The sequence below is a fragment of the Amblyomma maculatum genome, chromosome 1 (genome assembly GCF_055883805.1).
Source record: "Amblyomma maculatum isolate TAMU_Amacu chromosome 1, ASM5588380v1, whole genome shotgun sequence".
Lineage (NCBI taxonomy): Eukaryota > Metazoa > Arthropoda > Arachnida > Ixodida > Ixodidae > Amblyomma > Amblyomma maculatum.
Window position 1 is genome coordinate 484318622 of NC_139344.1, and position 27499 is coordinate 484346120.

Here is a 27499-nt window from a genome sequence, read left to right on the forward strand (position 1 = left end):
TAGTATCATAAATGTTTCACTTGCTGTTGCGCACATTTTTTCTTTTGCTTAGTTTATGATGACGTAGGGTGACGTATTTTGTGCGTGGCAGCAGCGCTTTACTGCTGCCACGGTGGGTGTCAACAGTCTCCGCCTTTTTTTTTTGGCGGAGACTGGTGACACGCACCGTGGCACCAGCAAAACGCTGCTGCCACGCACAAAATACGTCACCCTACGTCATCATAAACTAAGCAAAAGAAAAAATGTGCGCAACAGCAAGTGAAACATTTATAATACTAATTTATAACTTAAAATTGTGGCTTAAAATAAGTTATTGTTCATTTTCTTAATCATTTTAACTTATGTAGGTATCGGCGGCGTTGGCGCGTTGGTCATGGCGTTGGTCGCGCACTTGTACCCTTGTACCACTTGTACTCATGGCTTATTTCCATGCCTATTTCAGTCGAAGCGTTTCGCGTACTCATATATCAAATCCTCCTCGCTAATCTCCTTGCTAATCTCTGGATTAGCAAGGAGGATTTGAGAAATCCGCGCTTGGTTGCTACAATCAAGCACGGAGTTTGGACGCGCTTGATTGTGACGTACAGTTGCAGACGAAGTTTTTCTCGTGTAGTGCTATTTCTAGCTTAGCTCTGGGCTTCGGGTTCGGCTGTGCATTGTGCGCTTCATTCGACGCAAGGGAATTAGGCTCCCCGTGGGCTGCTTATCTCGTTGTTCTGCCGAAAGTATTCCGCCTTCAAATACGCAGTTGGTGCAGTGTTCTGTTCCATAGCTCTAAGGCTGTACGTTATGGCACTGCATTTATTTACCTCCGAAATCCTTTTTGCAATCAGCTAGGCTACGCGTTCGCAATTAATAATTCAGTGTTTAATGTATCTGATAGAGACAGGAAATACAGGCTGTATGTCCGGGTAATATCGCTTGTCAGAAAGAAACTGCAGGAAGCTACAGCTGGTGAATATTCGAGGTTGCTTTGGTTGCCTTTGGTACTATATGAAACTATATATGTATGGCCGCGAACTGGGTTTGCATTATGGCTCAGCAGTGTGGCTGATCAATCTGTAAGTCAGAAAAAACGGTACATAATGCAAACTCCTGTTTTTGGAAGGTGCAGTTGTACTGAGTGTGCCCTGTATCTGAATTAACTCAGCAGTTTTCGTGGAGCCTCCCCGCCCATACTTCTATAGTTTCCATCTTTCAGAGATTTGTTCAAGTCAGTGCAGTGGCATCGTCTTTTGACTTGTTATTATGTGAAAGTTGCGATATGGGCAGTATGGTATGTTTTTCATCGAGACACTGGCCCAGTCAAGAAAAAAAATGATTTTCAATTGAGGTTTGCAGTTGCAAAATTTCTAAATATGCTTTTGGCACAGACTCGAAGCACCAGTTTGAATAAATTGAACATTCCAATTAGGCAGTTTAGCTAAGGCTTCCAGTTTTAATGCTTATTTTGCTGGCACTGACCTGAAATGGCAGCTCCAAGCGGGCGACAGGCAAGCATGCATTCATATGACACATAGACCATAGGAACACTATATATACCTGAAGAGTTGACACGATCTTTTCTTTGTTGGGGCTTAACCTCGCACATTGGACCCTCCTCTTGCATTCAGTGGCAGATCTTCAGGAGTCAGAGTTACTTCGTTTAATCACAACTTATGTGGTTATAGAAATTATGCAAACTACACAGCAGTTTAAGTTGTAACATTTTTTTATTGAATGTTCAACAGGGCCTTCCAATTGAATATTCCGAAGTAAGTGCCAATCAGAAGTAGAGAAACCATTTGAGCTACCTGATTACATATTCACAAGTCCAGCTGGCATGTCTTAATCTATTTCATTCCTAATAGACACTTGGTGTCTTTTATCCTGGGGTAAATTGGCAGCACACTTGGCAAAGTTACTGTTCAAAAGCAATTAAATTACATTACCAATTACTTGCTAAGCCTTAAAAATATAATGAAATTGCTAAATACTGCTCCCAAAAAGTAATGACATTACCGTTACTTCCGCAGAGCAAATTCCTTCTCATTATGATTACTGTCTGGATTTTAACTGTATATAAACTAAGTAAAGCTTGTGAACAAAACCTCTCCAAACACTAGAGCACATTCTTTCATCTTCCTGCCAAATTCTATCCAGTAAGACTATTCCCTCCCCTTTTCCTACAGAACAGGCTATTAAAAAAAAAGACAATGGCAACAAAAACAATCGTGGTCAAACACGCCGTGAACATTTCCGCCTGTCTCTTCCCCAAAACCCCTTGTTTGCCCGTGATGGCAAGTGTAACCAGGCGCCACTGTGCCTATAGCCAGTATGCAACAGTGAGTGCTACTGCACACTTTCAACTAGTTTTGACCTTCTACCATTTTGCACCATCTGTCACTTCGATGGACCCTCAACGCCTTACATGTATACCTTCTGCTTAGAGAATGGTTGTGATCCGGAGACACAGGGCAGGTCTGAGGCCTTGAACATGTAGTTCTACTCAATTCTGTCTTTTTTTGCTTATCCATCACTGTGGGACAGGCTTGCTGCATGTCATTACTGGTTTCTTGGCATCGTACCGGGAGTACATAGTATGAAGTATAGAAACAGCAGTGAGTCACTTTAGTAAAAGTAATTTTGAAATGAATGACTTACTTTCAGTGCTTAAAGTCTGGTTCTATCAGAGAGACTCTAGAAATTTGAGCGCAATTGTTGAGGAGGAACTAAGAGGGTGAGAGAAAGGGCTGGCGGTCTTTGCACATGTTTCTATTTAAATGGGAGAAATTATATATATATATATATATATATATATATATATATATATATATATATATATATATATATATATATATATATATTAAGGAGGTTTTTGTGATCATTTTATGACATGCACCTGAAAAAGTGATCCCTGCACTCTGCCAGCATGATCGATGATCTGTGATGTAAAGCAGCTTATAGTGAAAAAACAAAGTGTCAGCACTTGTAATATATGCAATATTTTTTTAAAGCACTTTATATAGAAAATACAATCTTAATTGCACGTTAAATGTAAAATCAACTAAGTAAACAATATATATGCTATAATTTTTACACTTCAAGTGAACACAATGAAAATTAGCAAAAAATATTGTAAGAGCTACCAGCTTGGTTTGTCTGGTGACAAGTACATCATCTGAATAATATTGCGTGAGCATATTGACAACTTGCTCAGCTAGTACCAAAACACAGTGCGAACCGGCAAAACCGAAGAGATGGCATGTGAAAATACCTTAATTAGTTCCAGCCTCTGTGTAAAGGACTAACTTTTGTTTTCTTCATCACAGGTTTTAGAAAATTCTAATTCTTACTAAAATTAAGTAATAATTCTTACAAAAACTTGCTGCAAAATTTTCTGACAATCATAAGCATTCTCTGATTTTCACTGAAAAGAATAAAATTCGAGGACACTTTGGCGACTAAAGTGATGAAAGGCGAAAACCTGAGTGCTGCATTCTGCTACGCGACTGTTGCGCATGTAGTGATGAGTGCTGCTACAAGTAAAGCTAGTGACTACTCTTTCACATTCTGCAAGTGCATTTATTCAGTGCATTCTGCTTGGCAGCGCAGTGACAAGATCGCGCTCCTTGTATCTTTGCAGTTGTTCTACATTTACACGAAAAGCAAGGCGCCCGTGTGCTGTGCGATGTCAGTGCACGTTAAAGAACCCCAGGTGGTCGAAATTTCCGGAGTCCTCCACTACGGCGTCTCTCATAGCCTGAGTTGCTTTGGGACGTTAAACCCCACAAACCAACCAACCAACCAACATTTACTGTTGTGTGGTTGATTTTACCAGGTGTGTGGCATTAATTAGTAATTATGAATGAATTAGGCATTAATGTGTAATTAGTAATGAAATAAATAATAAGTCATTTATTTGCAGTTAGCCATTAATTGATTAGTAAACAGTCATTGATTGCCATATGGTCATATAAGCCACGCATTCGCGCATACTGTGGTGGTGCTCTGCGATTGGTGGAGACCTCCATGACGTCATCCTGTCTCGACCGATCAGAGCTGCCGCAAAAGTGTGATACTTTGGCTGACGACAACGATGAGGCAATATAAAGGCCTTTGCCAAACGGATGCACCTGCTTCATATTTGTGCAGTGCTGGACACCGGATATATTCAAGTGCGGGGGGTCTCAGACCTCTCGTAAAAACTGATGAGGGTTCTCAGACACAATGACACCCCCCTGACTTTAAGTGATAATCTTTTCATGTATCTAAAATAATAATGTGGGCTATTGTGAATCGCACCTTTATTGTAATGCTAGTGTAGTGCCTCTGGCAAGTATATTCCCACTGAAATCAGGGCTAGCAGCTGGTAATCGATATGCCTCCAAGAGTATATGATACCTATATGATACCTTGCTTGTGACCATTGATGAGATAGAAACTTCAAAAAGGCTTGAAATTGAATTTAAGACAGCAGCAAAGGTAGGAAGAGAGCCTAGTGGATTAGTGAACCAGCAGGAGCTCAAAGGCAAGATATCCAACAGTTAGTTGTAAAGGAATGAATTCCAGGAAAAGATATATGTAACAAGGGGACCCAGATAGCCAGGTGGGCTGGTGACGTAGATAGCTTGTAGGGATAAAGCAGTTTACACTGGAGAGGGTTAGTTGGAGAAAAACTATAGATGCCTTTGTCCTAGCTGTATAGTGAATGCGATTATGCTAATGATATGTAACTTGAAACTTACATGCCCTGGAGAGGCATGCTGTGTTGAACATTTGCATGCCTAAGAGAAACTGAGATATTTAATGTTTAAAACATCTGCATTTTACCGTCATATATTTATTACAAGCTGTTTTCATAGGCAGCTGAATTTGACACACATTTAAGATGGCGCACATATCAAGCACATTAATTTGAGTGTACTAAAATTGCCCTTAGTAACTAGGTCTAGGTCGGTTATCCCCCATGAAAATAGACACCTAGTAGACTTTGTTCAAACGTACCCATTTCAGCTGGAAAAGCACATTTCCAGATGAATTTCTAGCTGGACGGCCATATTTTCCAGCTGGAAAAAAAATGATATTCCAGATAGAGGCTTGACTGGAGGTGTAAATTTTCCAGCTGGAAATCTCAAAATTCCAGCTGGGCATGCATGATTTCTGGTTCCATAATCTAGCAGGAAATAGATGTCATTCCAGCTGGAATTGCTTTTTCCCAGCCGGAAATCGCAGTTTTCCAGTTGGATAATTTCAGTACACGGTTCCATAATCCAGCAGGAAATGAGTGTTTTTTTTTCGTCTGGGATGAGCTTTAACATCCTAGAGCAGCTCAAGCTATGCGACATGCTGTAGTGGAGGGCTTCATAAATTTTTACCACTTGTGCACTGACATCGCATAGCACATGGGCACCTCCAAGCAGTCTCCACAGCCGTGAATCGATCCCATATTCTTCAATAGAGCAGTCGAGCACCCAATCACTGAGCCATCAGGTTGGAGCGCTATTTAAATACTTATACTTACCATGTGGATTGTATATAGACATACACACATCAAATGAAAAAAAAACAAGTTATCTATAGGCGGCAAAATGGAACTGCAGTTGCACTTCACTAGCTGTACCATGCATGTTCTGCAGCATACAGTTTTACTGATTCTGACAGAATGTATATGATAATATCGATAGTATTAATTGGTAACTCATGGATGCATTTAGAAACACTGAGCTTTGTTCACCACTTGATGCAGCATATAACTACAGTAGAACCCCGTTGTAATAAACTCGGATATAGTAAAGTGAAACTGAAGTCCCAGTCCATCTTCCATAGACAGCTGTACTTTTTCCCCCCTTTATGTAAAGATAATTTTGGTAAAAATCGGTTATAGTAAAGTGGGCCTGGCCGCGGCGACGACTCCCAAGATATGACATCGCCATTCGCGTACCACCTAAAATCACGGGGAAAAGATATATATATATATATATATATATATATATATATATATATATATATATATATATATATATATATATATATATATATATATATATATATATATTTGTATTTCAAGACAAAAATAACACCGAGTGTCCTTTGAATTGGCTTTACCACCAGACTTAGCAGTATTCAGAAGAAGCCTACTTTACAAAGGCCTCGGAGCCGTGAGGGAAAGCACGCAGCGCGTAGGATAAAAAAGGAAAAAGCTGTCTACAAACATGGAAAGGAAGCGGCACGATCCGTTCAGAGAGTAAAGGAGAGTAAAAGTGTACCAAGAAATAGTTAAGGGGAAGAAACGGGCAAACATTCCCAGCACTGTGCAGCAGAAAGCATGAGGCAGCGGTGGCAAGAAGTGAAGGTGCAGCGTGTGTAGTTTTGCAGCGTTTTATATGTTCTGTATGCTGATGATAAAAGCTTTTTCTTACTGATTCGTACATATATAAGTAACCTATTAAAAGGAGGAAACATTGTTCTTCAGTCACGGTTAAGATCAAATGGACTTGTTAAAATTGTCAATAGTAAGACATCTCTTTTGACTTTTAAACTTTAAAGCAACTTTATCAATGCCCATTTTATTTACCTTAAAAATTAATAACAGAGTAGAAATTATCTACAGCTTTAAATCGCTGGGCGTCATTTTTGATGCACATACAGAAGGAACAGAACAGATTACATATATTGCAAAAAGAGTGCCACAGTCTGTTGGTGTCCTTTGCAGATGTCTCAGAATTTTCTCCAAATCTAAAGTTGATAATCTACAACACAATATTTGAATCTTATCTTAACTATTGCCATTTGGTCTGGGCCACTACATCAAGCACTAACATTAATAAGTTACTAATGCTTCAAAAGAAAGTAATTAGATTAATTGTCGGGGGCAGTTATACAGCTCATAACAGCAGATTTGTTTTCTTAAATATAAGATTATTTGCATTAATGTCCTCTCTAAATACCAACTAGTATATTATCTGAGGTTCTCTTCTCCCACAGCAGCTGCTTTTCTTGTGTCCCTCGCTAAATTAAAACCAAAAGAGAAATATATCTTCACCCGATGCAGTGATAAATTGGTTCTGCCACCCTTAAGAATAAATTATGCAAGACACTGCAGGCGCTAAAGTAGTTCTCATTGCCTCATTTAATTGGTAAATAAATATACTTCCAGGGTAAATGATTTCTTTTCCCCATCTCTGCGGGCACTGAAGTTGCATTTTGTCGTGAGTATGGTTGATGTACACCAACATTATTATTCCATTATATATATATATATATATATATACATATTGCCGTGTAATTCGTTAGCTTTGTTTGCAAGCTCCCTTGTATGCCATTTTATTGTTTATGTTGCTTTTGCACTGGGTCACTCACTTTCAAGCTACAGAGTGGTAGCTTTTTCGTCTGCGGTCGCTGAGTCACAACCATTCTCCGAGCAGAATTTAAGGTACGTGTGGCGTCGAGGGTCCGTCGAAGGGACAGATGGTGCAAGGTGGTTGAAATTCAAAACTAGTTGAAAGTGCTCAGCAGCACTCACTGTTGTGTCAGCTATAGGCACAGTGGTGCCTACACTTGCCGTCACGGGCGAAAAGAAGGGAGGGGGAGGAGAGACAGGTGGAAATGTTTATGGCGTGAACATTACCAACTGCAAGCTGCTGTGGTCAAGTGTAAAATATATAATATTCATTCATTCATTCATTCATTCATTCATTCATTCATTCATTCATTCATTCATTCATTCATTCATTCATTCATTCATTCATTCATTCATTTTATGGATAAGGAGACATGAAGCAGTAATCTACTGCTTTTGAGTACTGCAATTCCTTTATTTATATTTGCAGTCTTCTGAAAGTGAAGCTTCCAGTACAGCACTTGGAAAATATTATTTAAAATATAAGACTGTTGGGACTGTGGTTGCTTCAAATACCAATGAAGAGAAACAAGCCATATATATCTCCAGCTGCTTGCTAACTTCACTTTGAAAATAAACTGACATCTGATGTACAGACCAAATGGCTAGCCAATTGAACTGAATTGAGCATAGAACTTGCTACAGCAAACAGCTCATGGTTACATTTAATGAAAACTCAAGTCCCAGCTCGTCTTCTGCAGACGACTGTAATTTTTTCACTTTTATAGTAAATACATTTTTGACAAAAATTTGAAGTGCGTCTGGCCGCGCCGACGCACTTCCCATGAATTAAAATATACCTATAGAAACGCAAAAGCAAAAAGCAAAGTTTTTTAAACTCTTTACCACTAGGCTCAGCAGCTCTGATAAGCAGATATAGTAAAGAAATTTGCTGGTCCGAGTGACTTTACTATAAAGGGGTTTTACTAGTACTTATTCAACCTGAATTAATGCTTTCAGGGCCTGCATTATACGAGCTCAGCCAAAAAAGACCAAATTGATATTTTCAACTGTAACCATTTAATTTTCCAACTGGAACCAATGGTGTTTTTTGACACTTAACCCATTGCAGCCAATAGGTGAGACCAATTGCACTCAGTGGGTCCAATGGGATGTGCCAATGGTACGTATATACAATGGGTCACACTCATTGCGTACAATGGGTCCAACGGAACATACCGAATGGGACAAAAGGTAGACTGACTTACAATTTGCATGGAAACATGCTTGATGGATATCAAGGAGTACAGGCAAGCATACGTCTCGCATAAGAAATGCAATACTGTACAGTTTCACAGATGCATTATATAACACACCCAGCAAACATACTTCTTAATTCCTACTCTCATGCTGGGGTCAGTCTTGCCATTCGAGTGTAGCTATTTCATTTAATTTTGTAGGCGCAGCGATAGTAAAAGGAAGAATTGTGTTTTACAGGTTAAGCTACTGATAGTCATATATCCAAACCAACTCGTCCAGTTTTCTGTCTTCCAGAAGGTAACTGCTGATTGTTGTTATTTTGAATATTGTGTTTGTTTTCTTTGTGAAATATGGAAATGTTCCCATGGATACACCCAGTGCAGTTGGCCAGACCAATTGGACTCAGATGGTAATTGTCTCACTGTGTGCATATGGGTTTGATAAAGTGGGCTAACCAGTTGGTAAAGATTCATTTAACCGAGTAATCATTTGGAACATATATGAACTGATTAATACTATAGTTATGCACAGATGGCACTCTATAGACTACTTTGCACAAGTAGTTGCAGGATCCAAGTGACCTATCAAATTGGAACCTACTGGAATGAGATTTTCAAATGGAATCAAGTGTTCCAAATAGACTTTCCAGTGGGTTCCTATGAATTCCAACTGGAACCCATTGAGCCCAATTGGGCTGCCTACTTGAAAGAAAAATTCCAATTGGAAAAAAATTGAGTGCATCAGTACGATTGACATTCCAGGAGGTTCCACAATGTTTTTTTTTTGTTTTTTTTTTTACTGGGGCCACTTTAACTCCCTCTTTGCCATCGCACAGATGAATCATAAGTGTATCATACTTTCTTGTGGTACACTATCTTCGACGTTGACATTTGTTAGCACTACATGTTTACAGAATTTTCAACCTCTAGTTGCTTATATTTCATCTGGAAGTTTTCTAAATGACATGAAATAAGGAAAAGTTTTGGTCATATATAAAAGATGAAAGAATATTTTCCAAGGGCCTTGAAAAGGTTATTCTAAGCCACCTCGACATAGTCAAGCACGATATATTTTATCAAAATCTTGGCATGGCTTTCGAAAGGGCAGGTCGATCCGCCCTTCTATGGTTAAAACATTAAGGCTGACATATTCACTTTTGGCATTTTTGTTTTATTTATTATGCCATGTGACTCTTAATAAATTAGATTGTTATAGTGTCCATGCTCTTTTGCAATCATATCTAACCGGCTGAACTAGGTACATTCACATCAATGGCTATCATTCTAATTTGCTATGCCAGGTGAAAACCTTAACTGGTCTAACTGGTTTAGGGAACAAATTTCCAGTTAATCGCAGTTGAATTACAGTTGGGGATCCATTGTTATCCAACTGGGATGAACTAGAAATTTGTTCCTTAAGCCAGTTAGAGGGATTTGCACCTATGTTCCACAAGTCAGCATTCTTGGGCTGTTCTTAAATCTAATTTATACATAAATGATCTCATGCATCAACTTAAGTTTGTTTTTTAGCTCAACTAATAAACTTGATATGTTTGAAATGGCTAACGGCTAGTGCACTGTAAAAACTACTTGAACTACCAAATAAACAGCCTAAAAATTGATGAAACTAAAATCGAAGGAATTTTATTTGCTCCTAAAAACAAACATATTTCCCCAAGCCTCAATTTAAAATTAAGAAGTCATGAAATAAACGTTGTGATACAGCATAAAATCCTAGGTGTATATTCTCAAGTCAGCTGACATGGGATAGTCATATATTGAGCAGGTATCCAAAAAACTCCTGTTGTAGGTATGCCCTCTTTCAGACCCAGAATCAAGTTTACCATGTCATATTCTGTTCCCACCTTAACTATTGCATGCTGGTATGGAAGGCAACTACTAAAAAAAAGACATCAGTGCACTTCTGCCTCTAGAAAAAAAAAAAAGCCGTTTGTTTCATAAACAATGTACTGTCAAGCTTCAACAGAGCTAACCATTCAGCATCAAATTGTCTATCTATATTATTTCTTTATAATTTATTATTACCATCTTTTTATCATTTGCACTTTGATGATGAAAAATGTCAGCAATTTAATAACCCAATCAGGGGCAACATTGTTTTAATATTTTGTACTTGTGAAAAAGGGATGATTTGACATTGCCAAACTAATTACCTCCTTTAGTCTTTTAACTTGTACAGTGCTGGTTCTACTAAATAAATTGTATTTTTCCAATATCAACCTTGTGAGTGACAAAGTTTTCTGTTTAATATTTCTAGAGGGGCCTGTGTTTTCTATTTTACTGTGCATTGCATGGTACCTTGTTCACTGAACCTATAAATGTGAATTTCGTGTGCATTTTGCTATGTTATTTTAGGAATAGTAATGTTGCATATTGTCGGTACTTTGGTTCATCTTTCATTAATTACATGCACTCAGAAAAGGCTGAATTTCTTCATTAGAAACTTCTTGTTTGAACTTTTGATAATTCTGTCACTGCAGCCTCCCTTACCTCGTCCTAAACTGTCTCTGCAGTTTTTTGTCCGAGAGTTCATAAATGAAATGTTCAGCATAAATTAGATGAATTGAATTAAAATAATTTGAATTACAGCTGGGCTTTTGAACGGGAAATCACTTCTTTCCAGCTGGAAACCATATATATTCCTGCCAGAATGACATAGTTTTCAGGCTGGATTATTGAACTGCCTATCCATCTGAAAAGTATTTTTGTTTCCAGATAGAAAATTTACATCTCCAGTCAAACAGCTAAACAATTTTTAGCTGGAGTGACTCCAACAAGTCATATAGTGACATATATATGATCCTGCACAGCACTAAACAACATATACAACTCGGTGCACTCGCGTCGATACCATGCATGGAGCCAAGCATATAATAACTAGGCCATAATTAAGAGGTGCTATATAGTACTTGGTTTTATATGCTAGTGTACTGACTGTGTTTGTGTGATATTATGTAGATATGTTAACGTAATGCTTAATGTCAGACCAGGTGATTCATATGAGTGGGTGAAAATAAGTAGCCAGAGCCCTCTGCTTTATTGTTTATGTAAATAGAAAAATAAAGGGTGCCCCACGGGGTAGTGATGAATGGGTAGTAAGCAAACCTTTCTAACAAAATACTATATCTGTGCATGTGCTCTGTTGCAGGCAGAATTTAAGAGATTTAGTTGCAAAGTACTGTTAGTTAAAAATGTCTTCGCGGTAAGAGACAGGGAGAAAATTCTGCAACCCACTGCTTCAAGTATATTTTTATTATGTTGTTTTACAGTTATTATTGAAAAAGTGCATAACGATGTAGAGAAGACTATATCAAAGGAATTTTGCTTTGTAATGTTAAATAATGTTTATAATACAACATAATGATATTCTTTGATAATTTATAACAACATAATAATTATAACATTGAAAAGATCAGATAATTACTTATGTAACACAAACAATAATACAACTTACACAATAGTTTTATTATTCTAATGTTGCTACCAGCTGAAGAATTATTTGGCAATTGCTGATTTGCTTCTTGTTCATTGTTTATTGGCATAGATGAAGCATGTATCTATGAGTGGAAACAGGTCTTGTCATCACCTTTGCATGCGGTTCACTCTGCGGAGCAAGCACTTTACATTAACATGACCAACATATGTGCAGCAATCCCGTCCTTTGAGCTAAATTGTAGAATATATTTGTAGCAAAAGTTATAAATTTTCAACATGGATCTTTTTTATCACATTAACCAATTCCTATCACTGCTTTGCCGGCTTCCGCCCACTATGCAGCATGACAGCCAGTGAAGAGGATATCGGGTACTTTTTTGTAAAAAAATATCATAATGGGTGGGCTTTACAGCAACATAAGTTGACATGCAGAGAAGCCCCCTGTTTGTATACTGAAGACGTCCTTGCATTCCATCATTCTACAGTGTTCCTCTTTTTCTCTTTCAAAAACAGCGTACCTGAAAAATCATTGAGATGGGGCAGTAAGTAAATATTTTCCAGCGCTGAAAAATTCGGCAGATATAATATGTGCCGCGTGACTATAGTTCAACCCGCATGCATTAAATAATTAGATTTTATTTTTTTATTATTATTTTGCATGATCACCACAGCTCGTTTCGTAATATATTCAACCAGCTGTTACGCCCAAATGCGAGCACCCTGTTCTTTCTGTGGTACATATGTCTCACTTGTAATATATGTGGCACATATGATAACAGGCCGCGCGCACTACCGCGACCCTAGTGTGATTCGCATTTCATATAACCTAGAATTGCTTACACGGAAGCTCTACGGATAATATATAGCTACGCTTCGGCGTCGTTTGGTCGGATGTCCTGTTCACTGCAGTTCTCTGAGACACTCGAAGTTGTATACTATCTCGTGTATGGTGTTCTCGTGTCTCCCAGGCCGCGTCGTCTGCCATCTCAGCTGCAGCCATGGATGGTATAACAGAATCGGCAGGCGAAAACTAAAACACCCCATCTATGTGGACCTTTATAGAGCCTGAAATTTAATTTTTAAGTGCAATATTTTTATTTGCGGTTGCTTTCTTTTTCTTTTTTTGTCAACAAATGGTACAGTGCGGCACTGCTGCAAGCTACTTTCACTGCGGGACGTATTACAAATGGCGGCGCACTGTAGTTGTAGAGGATATTCTAGCAAATGTGCTAGCCTTTATAGTGTCATGTCTCTTTCCAGGGACCATTACCACATTGAGAACACTTCCCGCATTGACTGTTTTGGTAAGGCTCTCTTAGCATTACTGAAAGTTATATAAAAAAAATTCACAGTGGATTTATTGCATCAGTCATTTATCGTAAAATTTGCGCGTAGATACTTTAATCATTTGTGCTCCCGGTTCCTTCACGTCGTTGGGATACAAGCGGGACAGTGTGTGTACTTGCGAGGTTTGTGTACAGTGCGAGTTGCTTACAGCCCCTTCGGTCACGTCTTCTTCAAGTGTGCAGTGCTGTACTTAAAGTAGTACGTAGTACATGTTAATTTGGTGCGGTAGCTACCCGTATAGCTACTCGCTGTTGCAGTATTTTTTTTTATGTTGCTTTCCCGAGAACTGGCCTTCATATGTAAGTGCATCGTTGTTGCTTTCAGCTGTTTTAGGCACAGCCTGCCTGTATGCTAGCACACCGTTTGTTGTGTATGCTTCGCCCCTCTGTACCTGTGCACTGCAGAGAAGCACCAGGGCAGATGATCATCACTGTATTTTAGTTCATGTCATGGGCTGCCGGGACTTCATGTACTGCCTTGTTCATTTTAGTTATCTGTTAATTCGTAAAATATAAACAAAGGTTAACTTTTCTCATATAGCTGTAAATATTTCGTCATACTGTCTAGGATGCCAAATGAGTTGTTGAAATGTCAGGATGATGCTAGAAATATATTGATCCTTGTTTACCTTTTTGTGCTGTGCTACTACCACAAATTCTGAACAGAACCAGTCAATTCATTTTCTATTGCTGTCCAAAAGAACTTCAGTATACTTTCTTCATCAGTTTAAAAGCACTTCTGCTTGTGTTGCCTCATATATGTTCTGTTTTCACCCAGAACCTCTCCACCTTCCCCAGTACTTCAAGAAATAAAAGTAGTCACTGAGCCGAGCTTAATTGTCCTTTGCTACTTTCACTAGAAAAACATGACCCTGCTCGTCCATGTCATGGGCACGGTTAATGCAGACTTTGCAGAGCATGCTTTTCTTGTCTGCAATATTTGGGCATTTTCAAAACATATTCATCATTGCTCGTAGCAGGCATGCCCATGTGGACTAAAATACTGACTCTTCTAGAAATGAGCCCCACCCTGGCTTATGTGTCATGACATCAACTGTAGTTGATGTTGGGACTTGAGTCACAGGTGCTGACTCTGTAACTACAAAAGGCCTCAATTCAACCGGGAAGGGCATTCTTACACATCTCTTGACTGTGGACCAGTGCACTCGTGCTATTTCGAAAACATGAAAAAATACAGATCAAAACAGGATTGGTGTGCTGGGTGTTTAAATGTACAGCAGTGGACGTGCAGCAATTTCACAAGAGTCCATGTGCCTGGTACGTTGTCACAAGAATGCACACAAAGAGACATATATATTACTTTGGTTGTTTTTATTCTAAAAGTCTTGTGAGCTTGAAAAATTCCTTTATGCCGACAAAAGTATGTTCTCTGTGCGAGTTCAAAGCGTTGTGGTGGTGCCTGCTGGCCACAAGGTCAAAAGACATGCACAGAGAGAGACCCTTTAATGAAGAACAGAGATTTTAGCCGTTTAAATTTCTCTGACATGCTACTCTGTGTAGGAAGGGGAATTCGGGAGGTAAAGATGGAAAAAGAATCCTGAGGAGATTAAAAGAAATGAAGAGGGAGATAAAATGCAGCCATTAAGTGCGTTCTAAGGTGCATCGTGGAGTCATGGTATAAAATGAAATGATGAAATGCATAGTCCGATAAATGTGCTTATAGAGTTCACAGCGTGAAAAATGCCACAGTGTGACATTCAAGGTGAATTTAGTTTGTCTAAAAGTCCAATGTCTTTCAAATACGTAAATAAAAAGTTTGTTGCGAGTCTCTGTTGCCTAGGGCAGGCTGAGAGACCTAAATTGTTAAAGGCACTGGGGAGAGCTTTTCTATGCTATGTTCGTAGTATGCACACTCGTCAGCGTATGCAGGACACTCAAAAGACATGCACATGTTTATTCAAAGCTTTAGGCACTAAAAAAAAATTATTACTGCTTAGAAGTGTGCTTCCTGTCATAGCAGTATGTGTACACATGCATGTCCTTTTAAGAACCAGCTGGCAGTAAATTTACTACCAGTAGATTATTACACCTACAGCTGTATGCGCTCACATTTTCTGTGATTCAGTTAACTTTCTTTTCAGCCGTATAATGTGCTACTCCTGTGTGGGTAAAGAAAGATCACTTGGGGTTTACTTCTTTAGTTAATCGGTTTAACGTCTCAAAGCATAGTAGAATGGTCCAGAAATTTAAACCACCTGGGTTTTGTAACGTGCGCTGACATCGCACAACACAAGGGTGCCTTGGTTTACCCATCACAAAAGGGGTCGCCGCGGCATGGAACTTAGGGTCTACCTCAGTCTTTTTGTGAGCCCAAGTATTCAATGTAAGTGTAGTTAATGCAAAAATGATCATACTTAGATCTGTACTGTAACGAAGAAATGCTGCTCTTTTGCTGTTATATACACCTGAAAAAAATTTTTAACGTGGGAAATTTAATAAAGCAAGCAAGAACACTAGTTTGGCGTAGTTTATTTTGATATACGTGATATAAGGTGTATGTAGATGACTTTGTATCTTCTTGCCTGCTGTTCCTTGTATCGCTTAGCGCAAGTTTCTCGGCATTTGACAACTGCCACAAAGGACCAGGCCTGCTATTTTAAAGCAGATTGAAGATCAGGACAGTTTACATGGTTAAACCACATGAGAGCATATGTCACTGCTGATGTCACACGCATATTTAATGTAAGCAAACACAAAGGCAGGTAAATTTAAGACAGATGATGTCACAGAAACAGCCGAAAAGTGGCCAGCCATGCCACCTGCCAGAGGCATGCTGTGAGGTGGGCCATAATGTGTGCTGCTCAAGCTGCCGGGAGTGACATAGATATAAAGCCCAACTTTAACCAAGCCGTATGAATGTGCTTGTGTGACCTAGGGTAGCATGTCTAGCCTGGGACTCAAAAGGCGATTCTGATCTCACCCTCCCATCTCAATGGCGAAGCTAAAGTTAGCAGCACTTGCCGATTCCACCGTGACGTGCGGTCTTGTGACGTCACAGGAGTCACCTGTTCATGTCACCTGCCAACTGCAAGAGGCATCCTCAAATAGTTGAAGACAAAGGCCACAGCATCAGACATACCTCACATCTTTATTTGCCCCATGCTTTTGCAGTAAATTTGAATTCAGCATAATTTTTTTGCTTTATCTTGGTTGTTGAAAAGTCCTACCTTTGTTAAGAAACGAAGGTGCCATTTAAAAGCACTTTATGAAGCAGAATGTATATAATAGGTCACAATCTTTTGACTCACAGGCACAAATAGCCCAAAGCTCAAGATGTATGTAAGGTGAGGATGGTCTTGTCTGCTTCCCTGAGAAACTTTGGCAGCTTCACAAGTTCTCCATTGTGCAGCTTAACTGCACACCCCAAGGCATGGGGTCCTTTGACCAACCATGCAGGTAACCTGCATGCAACAAGTGTGCTACGAAAGCTTTAGTAAAAGTTCACGAGGAATCTGTGCTTGGCTTACTGACTACTGCTGTCAAACCTTATAGGCCACAATGTCATGCAAAAGGTGCTGTCACAGATACCAAAGCCAAGGGAGTAAGTAGACGGGGCATTGCGACAAAAGCAAGCATTTCTGAAGAGTAACAAAATCATAGGAAGTGCCAGGCAACTCTACTCTTTGTTCTTGCAGAGAATCAGGTTCTGCCATTATGGTACTCTCGGTGGGGTGGCACAAAGAAAAAAATGGGGGAGAGTACTGCTCTTCATAAACATAATTCAAAAGAAAAAAAAAACAAAATTGTAACAATGAGAGCTTCACATGCTTACCAGGAAGGAGGCATTATATGAAAGTGTTCTTTCTGTCAGGGCCCGAAAGGGGCTATCGGATAGCTTTGTAGATGGTGCCCGCCTGCCACCGTCTCTCGCCTTCCTTCGCCATAGTCATTGCATACAGTGCATTAGGAGTGCACAGTAACTGTTCAAGCTTTGCAACCTGTCACCAAAGTTGCAAGATCACTTGACTGGGTGGCAGCAGTGCCCTCAGCACTGCATGGGCTAAGATGGCCTTAGAGCTTGGGTTTAAAGTTGCGGCTCCATACGCAGAATTCTATAAGGGGTTTTATGGCTCATAAGCAACTGTGGCTATCACAAATGTCTTGGCTTTTGATTCATTATTGTCAAGTGAAGTAAACTTAGGGTGTTACAGCAGAGACATGGATGGAATAAACTATCGTGTGTGCAAAGAAAAAAGTCAAGGCTTATATACCTATTTTTTTACTTTTACCCCGCCACAGTGGCTCGGTGGTTAAGATGCTCAACCACTGAACCAGGGTACAGTGGTTTGAGCCGTGGCAGCCGTGTTTGAATTGATGCAGAAAGCATAGCACCCGTGTACTGTGAACAGTCAGTACCTGTTAAAGGAGTTAAAGGTGATCGAAATGATCCAGAGCCCTCCCCTACAGTGTCGCTCATAGCCCAAGTTGGTCTGGAATGTATACAGCTGTTGTGCTTTTCGTTCGGTTCGATCATGAATTCAACCCATAAAGCTATTGATTAAAAAATGTAATTCCATTGGCTGCAAGGATGTTTTAATATTTAGACATAGTAGGTCAAAAAATATGACTGAATAAACATGTTTACTAAATGCTAAGTAACTTAACTGCATGTGTATGCAACATTCCCCATTTAGGCTCTTGGAACGTCCGATCACTGTTAAAAAGGAAGCTGATCAGTGTAGCGCCTTAACAAAGGAGCACTATTTAATTATTTTCATGGAAACCTGAAGTAAAAGCAAATAACCTTGTTGGTGGAAAGTAGTCCTAATAAATAGCGTCGCAGGTCAGTTCCAGCCCAAAATGGGGAGACTCGACTATTCCTCCAGTAGGTGCGCTGAATAGAGCGCCTCTGCAACTCCAGCCAAGGAACAGGCCTACGGTAGTCTACCAGATATGGTTCCCTCACCACCTTGGATACACAATGCAGTGCCTGCCTATAACGATCGTTTGTGTGTAGAAGTTGAGTGGTCTGGCTTACATTAGCTGTGTACTTGTTCTGGTCTCACAGAAGAATGGCAAAGAAAGCGATTTACGCCAAAGGCTTGCTCTCGACAATGCCGTAAGCTAACCGGTCAAGTGAATTGGTAAATGAGAACATAGATGTCATTTGCCCCGTGCAAACATCTTTAGCTATTTCTGTCTGCTCGTACAAAATCGTGACTGCGACATGATGAAAAATATTGGTCAACGTAATTCACTGTCCTAGTCACCATGCAGCCACCACACGACACACTATTTGAAGGTTAGCAAAAGTAAGGAACATCCCTTTATCTTGCACCGCGACAATATGCACAAAAGGCCAGAAGGGCTATGTAATATATGCAAAAGACTAGCTCATTCCTACCAAATGCCTATACCTGAATTGAGCAACACTTTACATAACCAACTATCGTTCTGAAGCACCCGGGTTCGAACCAAAGAAACATAATGCAACTTGTAGCGTAGACAAGACAGCAATGCAGCAATTGACTACTCTCCAGCCGTTCTGTATTTCACTTCCTAGTTTTCTTGCGTACACATGTGCAACAACACCGTCTTCATCACATTTCCACCGCACTTAAAAAAAAAAACAAAAAAACCTTGCTGGCAAATGGCTAAATATCCTCTAATACATCACAGTCTTTTAAACCTTGCGGGAAGCTTCTTTTCACATTTACTCTGCGGGGAGAAGGAAGAGGAGTAGTAGTTGCTGCTGTTGAGGCACACTTTGGTTGAGGGGGGTCTGTCGGTTCTGTGTCGGGCAAAGCCAGAAATGAGGAAGTTCCCGGGCTAACATCTCCGTTATTGGGGTTATGCGAGGTTGGACTCTGGTCTGCGTTTCTGGTAGTGGACTGGTCGACACTCGGGTGCAGTCAGTGGGCAACAAAATGTTAGCGGGGAGAGCCATCAGAGCTGAGGGCGGAGGTTGGCGCTGAACAACTGTTCTAACAGCTCATAATTTGGACGAGTGCCACACTCGCCCATCATCCAGCAGGTGTGAGACTGGTCCAATTCGCTCAACAACTCTTCGAGGCTCTGAAACCGAGCAGCCAGCTTGCCTCACACAATCGGCTTGCAAACTCGCACTTAGTCGCCAATCTGAAAGTCATAGTGCTTGGTTCCACTCCGCTGGTCTGCATAAAGCTTATATTTGGCTTGCTTCTGCTCTAGCCACTGGCAATAGAGCTTCAGCGCTCTTGTATGATCAGTCGAGAAGCACTGATCCGGGCAGGCACACAACGTTAAGTGTTATGCAAGGCATCTGGCCATGAACTAGGATGGCTAGTGCGATTCCTGTCGTGGAATGTGGCGCACAGTGGTAGACACAGAGTTATAATAGCGGACGTAGGTCACGTTGCTCGCAAAGAGCCATATGAACATATGCCCTGAAAACCCTATTAAACTGTCCTACAAGTCCATTGGGTTAAGGGTCATAAACTGAGGAGTAGCAGTTACGTATACCCCGAGGATGAGAATTGTGGTCTGTGATCCGACACTATTTCCTCAGGGTAATCCTTGTGAACAAATGTACCTAGAAGCAATTCTTAAACTGTGGCAGTTGTGAAAGAAGCCTCTGGCCATTTACTGTAATAGTCAATGAGTGTTATTGCAAAGCGACAGTTACTAGGAGCTTGGTCGAAACGCCCCACGATGTCAATAGCAGGCTTATCCCAAAGCTTGCCTGGCAAAGCAACAGGTTGCAGAGGAACAGTAGAGACCTGAACAATAGCAGCACTGCTGGAAGAATCATCTTCGACTTTCTGCACTTCACTGGAACGATCAGACGACTTGCAGACAGATTCCAAATAGCCCACTTCGCCGCACCGACGACACTTTCGTTTGCGAGCTTGCCATGTGGAGTCGTTCGCCAAGTGGGCAGGAGAACCGCGGCGATAGCGCGAACACTCCGGAAGTGCAGATGAAGATTTACATAGGTGGCAACTGCATTTGATGGAAGGGACCTGAAGGACCCGTTCTGATGTGCACTCGCATCCCACGCGCTGTACTGGTGCGACCTCTTCTGATAGCTCCTTTGCTTCACAGGAAGCTTGCTGGCACTGTCTAGCGCGACAGAGTCAAGAAGGAGATGGCGTTCACTGAAATAGTAACTAATGGTCTTCACCAGCTGGTCCCTGATGATGTCCGCGAAGCTCCCAAAACCGCAGTCGCCGACAAGGCTGCGAAGAGCACCGATGTACTCATATGCTATCTCTCGGGCAGTTTGTACTCTGCAGTGAAAACGGTGGCGTGCGGCGATCACATTTACGGAAGATTTGTAATGCGTCGCCAGTATAAAGATAGCATCGTCACCGGAGTGTGAGGCAGCAGCGGTAGGTGCTGAAGGGGACGACAGCGACAATGTATAGAAAATGTGGAGGTATCTAGTGGAGGCACCAGACGCCAGCCTCCATTACTCCCACGGAAGGGCGGAGGCGGCTGAAGACCTGAAAAGCTCATGATGGACGGTCAGCAGTCTACGCCGAGGTCTTGGATTAAGCTAACATCATCGTCGCCAAAATATGTAGTATAAGCTTACACGAGACAGGAACGCAGCAATTGACTTTTTCTCGCTGCGCGCGTGCAACACTTCGCCTTTACCGCACAACTCACAACACAAAATAGCTCATGCGTACCAATAGCAATAATTAACACCGCCGCAACAAAATTAACACCTTTAAAGCTGTCAGAGCGCCATTTTAAACGAAAACGCGCATCCACTGACGTCATCATGCGCGGGTCACGTGAGTGTGACGTATTTCCGTGCGTGGCAGCAGGAGAAACGTGTGTGGGGTTGGCTGCTGCCACGGGCGTGTCTCCAGCCTCGGCCTTTTTTTAGGACTGCTGCAGCTGAGGCTCTAAGGGAGCACTTCAGGTGAGGGGTCAAAGGAAGTACCTTTGAAAGACAAACAGAACCACCTTTGCAGGCTGCGAGGTTCGAAACTGGGTTTGGGCCCACTGCGGAGGAGGGGCGCGCAGCGGGGTTTACGGAGCTTCTCCCAAACGCACACCCCTGGAAAAGCCGAGCGCCAGGCCGGGGGACGCTTGTACCCATTTTTACCGGTGGGTGTCCGGCGGTGGGTTTCGAACTGACCACTCTGAAAAAAGTCACGTGCTTCAAACTTTTGGCGCGAAACCATTAGTTGAGGCAAGCACTTTTAGCGGTTACGTCAAAATGACGTAGCCGTGAGAATTGATTTCAACCGGAGCTATCCTTGTTGCCTGGATGACAAATACGAATGATTTTGGAGTGGAAGCAAAGTTAGTGATGGTGGTTTGGAGAACACTTATGCTCGGTTAACCAATGTGATGAAAATAATGGCATACTGGGAAGGAGCGGATGCTCAAATTTGATTGGCTGGAGCTATGTCACGTGAAACACGTGATACGCAAGCATATTTAGATAACGTCAAATTGACGCGTCATGACGTAACTGACGGACTGACGTGCCGCCATTACCGAAAATGATGACGTTTGGCCGCCATAATTTCGCCGAGTGGCGAGGTGCCCGAATTATGCTAATGAGACTATGGCGACAGGCAAGCTGATTTATGCAGCCGTTAGCCTACCGTAGTTTCTTAGCTTGTTATTAAAAGTAAAAGGATAACTTTATATACACCTTGTATGGCTTTTTAAACGGAATAGAAAGACAAATTATGAGCACGTATGAAATAAAGGACGTTTGAGACAATCTCTAATGGGGGCAGAAGCGTGCGGCCGCGTGACGACGCTAACTGCTTTCTTATTTCAAACCCTTTCTTCCCATGGTAAGAAATTATTGGTCTGCGCGGTTATAATAACCCAGCAATGGCGGCGGCCATGGAGGGAGGTACGCTTACGAGTGGTCTTCGTGCCGTTCGTCGTCTGCAAGTAGTGATCGAGGATTTGCTGCAGCACAGCAATGCTGTCAAATTGTCTTGAAAGATAGCTCGTCAGTACAGTCAGATCTGAGGAGTGTAGTGTGGCGGCTTTGCAAGCTCCGAGGCGAGAATTGCCCTGCGCTCGGAGTGTTGAACTGTTGAGCTACTGTGTTTCGGGTGGAATCGGCAGTGGTGAACGCCTCTGATGTAGGATGGCACGAAATGTATTCGTTCGGCCGAGCAACGAGCTCCTGGAATGTGTCGGGCTTCTCGATGGGTGTCGACCAGCAAGGCAACGCAGTCAATCTGCTGGAAATGCTGCAGCACGTCGAGCATCACAGAGGTAAGCGCAATAGGAAAACCTGCAAAGGTGACTGTTCATACAGCGTCATTCGCATTCAAGTTGTACACAGGCGGGAAATGACTGAAGATTAAAGAATACTTACAGGACGCATGCGGCGAAAAAAAAAAAAAAACTGAGTGTGCTCGTAGTTGTCAAGATTTCTTGGCTAATGGTTTCGACGACCGAGAAAGGAAAGACATGTGAAATCGCCTGATATAAGTCGTTCCTTTAGTTTCAAAATAGAAAATGTTAACCTTCGCACTACAATTTCCGCCACCAACCCGTCTTTACCTGTTACGGAAATGGTTCACTTAGGTATTGCACTGACCATTTCTTGCATTCATAGATTACACTTTACCGCAGCTTAGCTTGCAGCATTGATGATTTTGAATGTTCCTGTGCCATGCGTGTTTGATATTTTATTCGCATATAATTTAGGCACTAAACATTTGCAGGTGATCGTGTGGACCTTGTGCAGCCATTGCAGCACTTCCGATCCGAGTCATCATGTGGGCGAGAAGTCCTGGGGCCATATTCAACATCATTAACCTCTCTGCTAGGCTTGTATAATCTGGGAGGCCACGCCTTGTCCCTGGACGGCCACATCAGATGTGAAGTGCTATGCAGATGGACAGCTCTTTTTGAAGATCGTTACAGCTTGTAGTGTGTGCAGATCACATGACATTGACGCCACCTGCAAATGGTAATCGCAGCAGGAACATCAACAAGTACAAGGAAGAGGACGTGCAACATTTATATTAACTCGGACAGGAACAACTTGATCACCTGCACTTGAGATTTTCACTCGCTGTCATGATTTTGATATATGCCACAAGTGATCAATGTGCACATTCTTACTGCTTCATGTTCGATAGCATACTGCTGAAAAGCCGTCCAAGTCTTAATTTTTTCTGTGGTTTTGAGATATAACCATCTCTTTGGTGTACATTTTGTTGATAGCATGTGCAAGAACCAAGTTCAGCTCTGGGGTGGCGCAGTGGTTACGGCGCTCGACTACCGTTCCCAAAAACGCGGGCGGGGGCTGCTTTTCGATGGAGGCGAAAAGCAAGGCGCCTGTGTGCTGTGCGATATTAGTGTACGTTAAACAACCCCAGGTGGTTGAAATTTCCGGAGCCCTCCACTACGGCGTCTCTCATAGCCTGAGTCACTTTGGGACTTTAAACCCCACAAACCAAACCAAACCTTTCTTTGGTGCTATAATTTTTTGTCTACCATCTGTAGACATACTGAGTGTATTCTACAAGTGCTGTGGCCCTCGCTGAGAGCTGTCATTCTTTGTTGTATACTTTGCTTTTTTGTGTTCTGCTTAAACTCAGTGTGCATTTTATTAAGTGCTTCATGTCAATGAAACGCAGGAAGGTACAAAAACGTTCTCCTTCTACCTCCAGAAGTGCCATTCTGAGTAGGACGTGCGTGCACATATAGTTCACAATTCACTTTGGTGTTTGTGGCAAGCAAGCAGTCTGCGACATACTACTTCAGTGAGAATATTTGACATACGTGTACCCTGGTGGATGTGTCTGCAGTCGTTTACCATAGCAGAGTCCATTTCGTTACACCTATCTTGTGTGCTACTAGGGTGAAACGTGAGGTGCCCACTGTGTTTTTCCACAAACTGCAGAGTGAAGTGAGCTGTGCTTCTTTGTATTTGGTTGCCTTTATGCTTGTTTTCTATTGCTTCCTTCATATGCTGAATGTAGATGAACAGCAATCAGCTAGTTTTCCCAAGGATAATTTGTGCATCTATTTGGTGGTCATTGTCTTTCATTGTTGTATGCACGAAAAATGAGGGCCCCGCCAACTTGTCAACCCATTTTGGCAATTTTAGATTCCACTTTTGCAAAATTTGCCATTTTCACTTTGCACTGCAATTACCGATGCTTTTTAGTCATGTTAATCAAGACCCCAGATAACCTGTTTAACCTCTGCATCATTTGTGTGGCTCGGCTATCAATGAACATTTTTGTATTCTTCAGCTTTTCACAAAGGCAACTATTGACTTCTCTATTTTGTAACTAGGTGATATTGATGTGCATGTGCACCCACTGGCAAAAGTTCTTGAAGGTGGCTTCGCAGGGGAAAGAATGCATTCATTTGTGTACGAGATAAATTGCTTGACATTTCATGTTTCACTATATAACCCATAGTCACAATAATGATGCACAAGCATAGGAATGAAATGAAAACTTTTTGATAAGATTGTCCTTCATAAATTTTTGACTGCAGCTCTACAAAATGCTTTGCTCCTTTTGTGCATTGCTACATATCTTGTTCCATAAAATATCTCCCTCCATGATAGCGTTGTGTGTAGACCTTCCATACCCCTATTATGAGGCTGCTATCTGGGCCAGTTGCTTCTTGACACATTCTTGCTGCTGCCACATGCCCTCCGGCACTCACATATGTTAAAAGAGGGTTCGTAAAGCTCACATATTCATGCTCTAAGCCACTGGAGCATGGCTTCATCACTCGAGATGTTTATCGAATGATTGCAGCTGTGTATAACTGCTTCATTATTTTTTTTCTGTTAGTTGCTTTTGTAGCCTTATCTTCATCGTTCTTTGTGACCTTTAAATTGAGAATTTTAAGGAAGGGGCATAAATTTTATGCCAATCACTTTCATTTCATTTATGTGGAAGCACTTTCAAGGAAACTTGTGTTTCATCATCACTTTTCAACATTTTGTACCATTGTGCTAGTACTGAGTTGTATAACTTTTTGCTCTCATAAGTGACAGCTGCACTAGTTTCACTTACACCTATCCTATTGTCACATGTGTTTTCTACGTTATCTAGTATCCCTATGCTTTCCTATTATATCAGCTTCAGCAATCCTCTCTCATTTAACCCTCAGAATGTGTTCCATATTTTGCACGTCTGCTATGTGTACAGCCTAAATTGAACACCACAATATATTCTTAAGATTGCATTCAAAAGGTAACTTCCTGAAGGTACAATCCTATTGAACACAGTAGACGTCATACTATCCATAAGTGAGCCATTCTTTTTCATGATGTATTGAAGAATTTGTGAACAAAGCGATTTCATTTTATCTTGACCACATTCGTCTGTTGTTTCTGTGGTACAGCCTCTGCCACAGCTGCATCTATAACTTGGCCGTTGGCACTGTGGTCAAATGTCTTGCGAGCCAGCAGAGCCTAATGTAGCGTAGATGTTCAGCTATTGGCTTCTTGCTTTTTTTTTTGATGCAGCAACGTTAAAGCCTCTTTTCTGCACAAAATGTGACGTTGTGAGGGGAAAATCTTGGGCACATTTCAGACAGGTGACATGGCCGAGTACTCAATGTGATGTCTCTGGCTTCACCTTTGAGATGAATGTGTGAGGTGATAAACCTTGCAGGATCTTTGGGTAATAAGACAGGCAACCCTTAGGCCATGGAACCACATCCGTACAGCTTGGTTAGAGTGGGCTTTATAGGTATCTAGACAAGTGCTCTTCCACATAATTGGATAACTTACAGGTATACGCTACTGATATGTATCATAGAATAAATACTAGGTGTTAGCAGTAGCAAAGTCGATTCACACGAATGAGAGTCTGCAGACAGGAGCCATAAAAGCTGTTGTGTCATAGCGGTAAATGCTGAGCTTGCGTGTCCCCACAATTGTTTTTAGAGCATGAAGTTTTCAAGTGCTGTGCTGGTTTGCCTGATAGCCGTCACATTGAATGACTTGCTGAAATAATGCTTAAGGCTTGTCTTCCTGAAACAAACATTTCTGCTTTTTGGTAGACTGCATAAAGGGAACATTCTAGCTGTGGCAGGCATTTATGCACAGATAAAATCATTCTTACACACACTATAACTACCTTTGCCCTGTCCATAAGAGAATCAGGGAATACTTGCTCTGTCCCAGGTGCCGACTACCATTTAAATGACGTTGAGTTCCATAATCTTTGATACTGGTAATACTGCGGAACGCATAGCATCCCTTGACTGTAGTTGCAGCCTAGTGGTTTGAGCATTTGGGGACCAATCCTCAGTGGTGTTGGGTACTCTTTGGTAAAACAGTGGGTGCTTGCTTTGCTGGTGCTGGGGTTATCTTGGGCCAAACACTTGGAGAATGGGTTTTTGACCCTATCTTGTGTTCCCTTGCTTTGTATAACTAATTTCTCTTCTTTGGTCTCCAAGGCCGTGCCACCTTTCAGATATGGCGATGAGCTGTACAAGTACAATACTGTAATTACTTGAATGTGTGACAGCCTTTCATTTTAGGCTGTGTATTGTAGAGTGTGCAGTGCTGTAAATAAATTTTGTATTGTTTTGTATATTGTAATTTTCAGTTTTCTTATAAGCAAGGCTTCATGTCAGGTGCGTGTAAAAAAAAATGCCAAAAAGTACCGAAAGCAAATGATACACCAATTGTTAGTCAACGACGAGCTGTTTAAAGCTACAGGGAATGTGTTACGTGAGTAGCAGGTCTCTTGAAGTGTGCATGTTTTGCCAAAATAAAGGACAGAAGCTATACTGCAACCTGTTGGAAAAACCATGCATACAAGACACACTAGCTGCAAATCATACACTCATTTAAACAAGCCATCACATTTAGTTTTCCAATGATATGCAATCAGAATATCGAAAAAGTAAATTCCATGCTTTATTCCCATATTTATGCCCGTATTCAGGTGAGGTTCATTTGAGCATGTTTTTGAGTCAGAGTGTAGAGAGTGGATGTTAGACAGTTGCGCGTTGGACATTATGCATTGCTGGAAGAGCACACAGGGGATGGCAAAGCCAATACAAATCATACAGTATTATCACCTGGCATTAATGAACCTTGGCCAAAAAATCCAGAACACCACCCGATTGCGTTGCTGTGTCTCCTAAAAATAATGTACTGCAGGCCACATCAGCCTTGCAATTCATGCCTCTTTTTG

At 41.3% G+C, this 27499-nt stretch overlaps 1 protein-coding gene and 2 long non-coding RNA genes across 4 annotated transcripts in view; 2 read left to right on the forward strand and 1 right to left on the reverse strand.

Annotated features, from left to right (window-relative positions):
- LOC146210123 (uncharacterized) overlaps positions 1-27499 on the reverse strand; it is a 374427-nt gene that overhangs the window by 339930 nt on the left and 6998 nt on the right. The window contains exon 3 of one of the 2 annotated variants that reach the window (XR_014708320.1): positions 23183-23277. The exons of the other annotated variant lie outside the window; for it this stretch is intronic. This is a non-coding gene — a long non-coding RNA (uncharacterized LOC146210123). Of the gene's footprint in view, positions 1-23182; positions 23278-27499 lie in introns of those variants that run through there. 2 annotated transcript variants of the gene reach the window in all.
- On the forward strand, positions 3628-8842 carry LOC146210138 (uncharacterized). The gene is made up of 3 exons (XR_014708319.1): positions 3628-3820; positions 7139-7190; positions 7812-8842. It is a non-coding gene; the product is annotated as an uncharacterized LOC146210138 (long non-coding RNA).
- On the forward strand, positions 22194-23247 carry LOC146210139 (uncharacterized). Its single transcript, XM_084608113.1, has 2 exons — positions 22194-22583; positions 23039-23247. The coding sequence occupies exons 1-2, from the start codon at positions 22463-22465 to the stop codon at positions 23245-23247; spliced, it is 330 nt and encodes a 109-aa protein (XP_084464239.1). The 5' UTR covers positions 22194-22462.

Coding starts and splice junctions, on each gene's coding strand:
- LOC146210139 (XM_084608113.1), top strand. CDS start 22,463: ATGTATTCGTTCGGCCGAGCAACGAGCTCCTGGAATGTGTCGGGCTTC. Junction 22,584..23,038: donor GCACGTCGAGCATCACAGAG/GTAAGCGCAATA, acceptor AAACATTTGCAG/GTGATCGTGTGGACCTTGTG.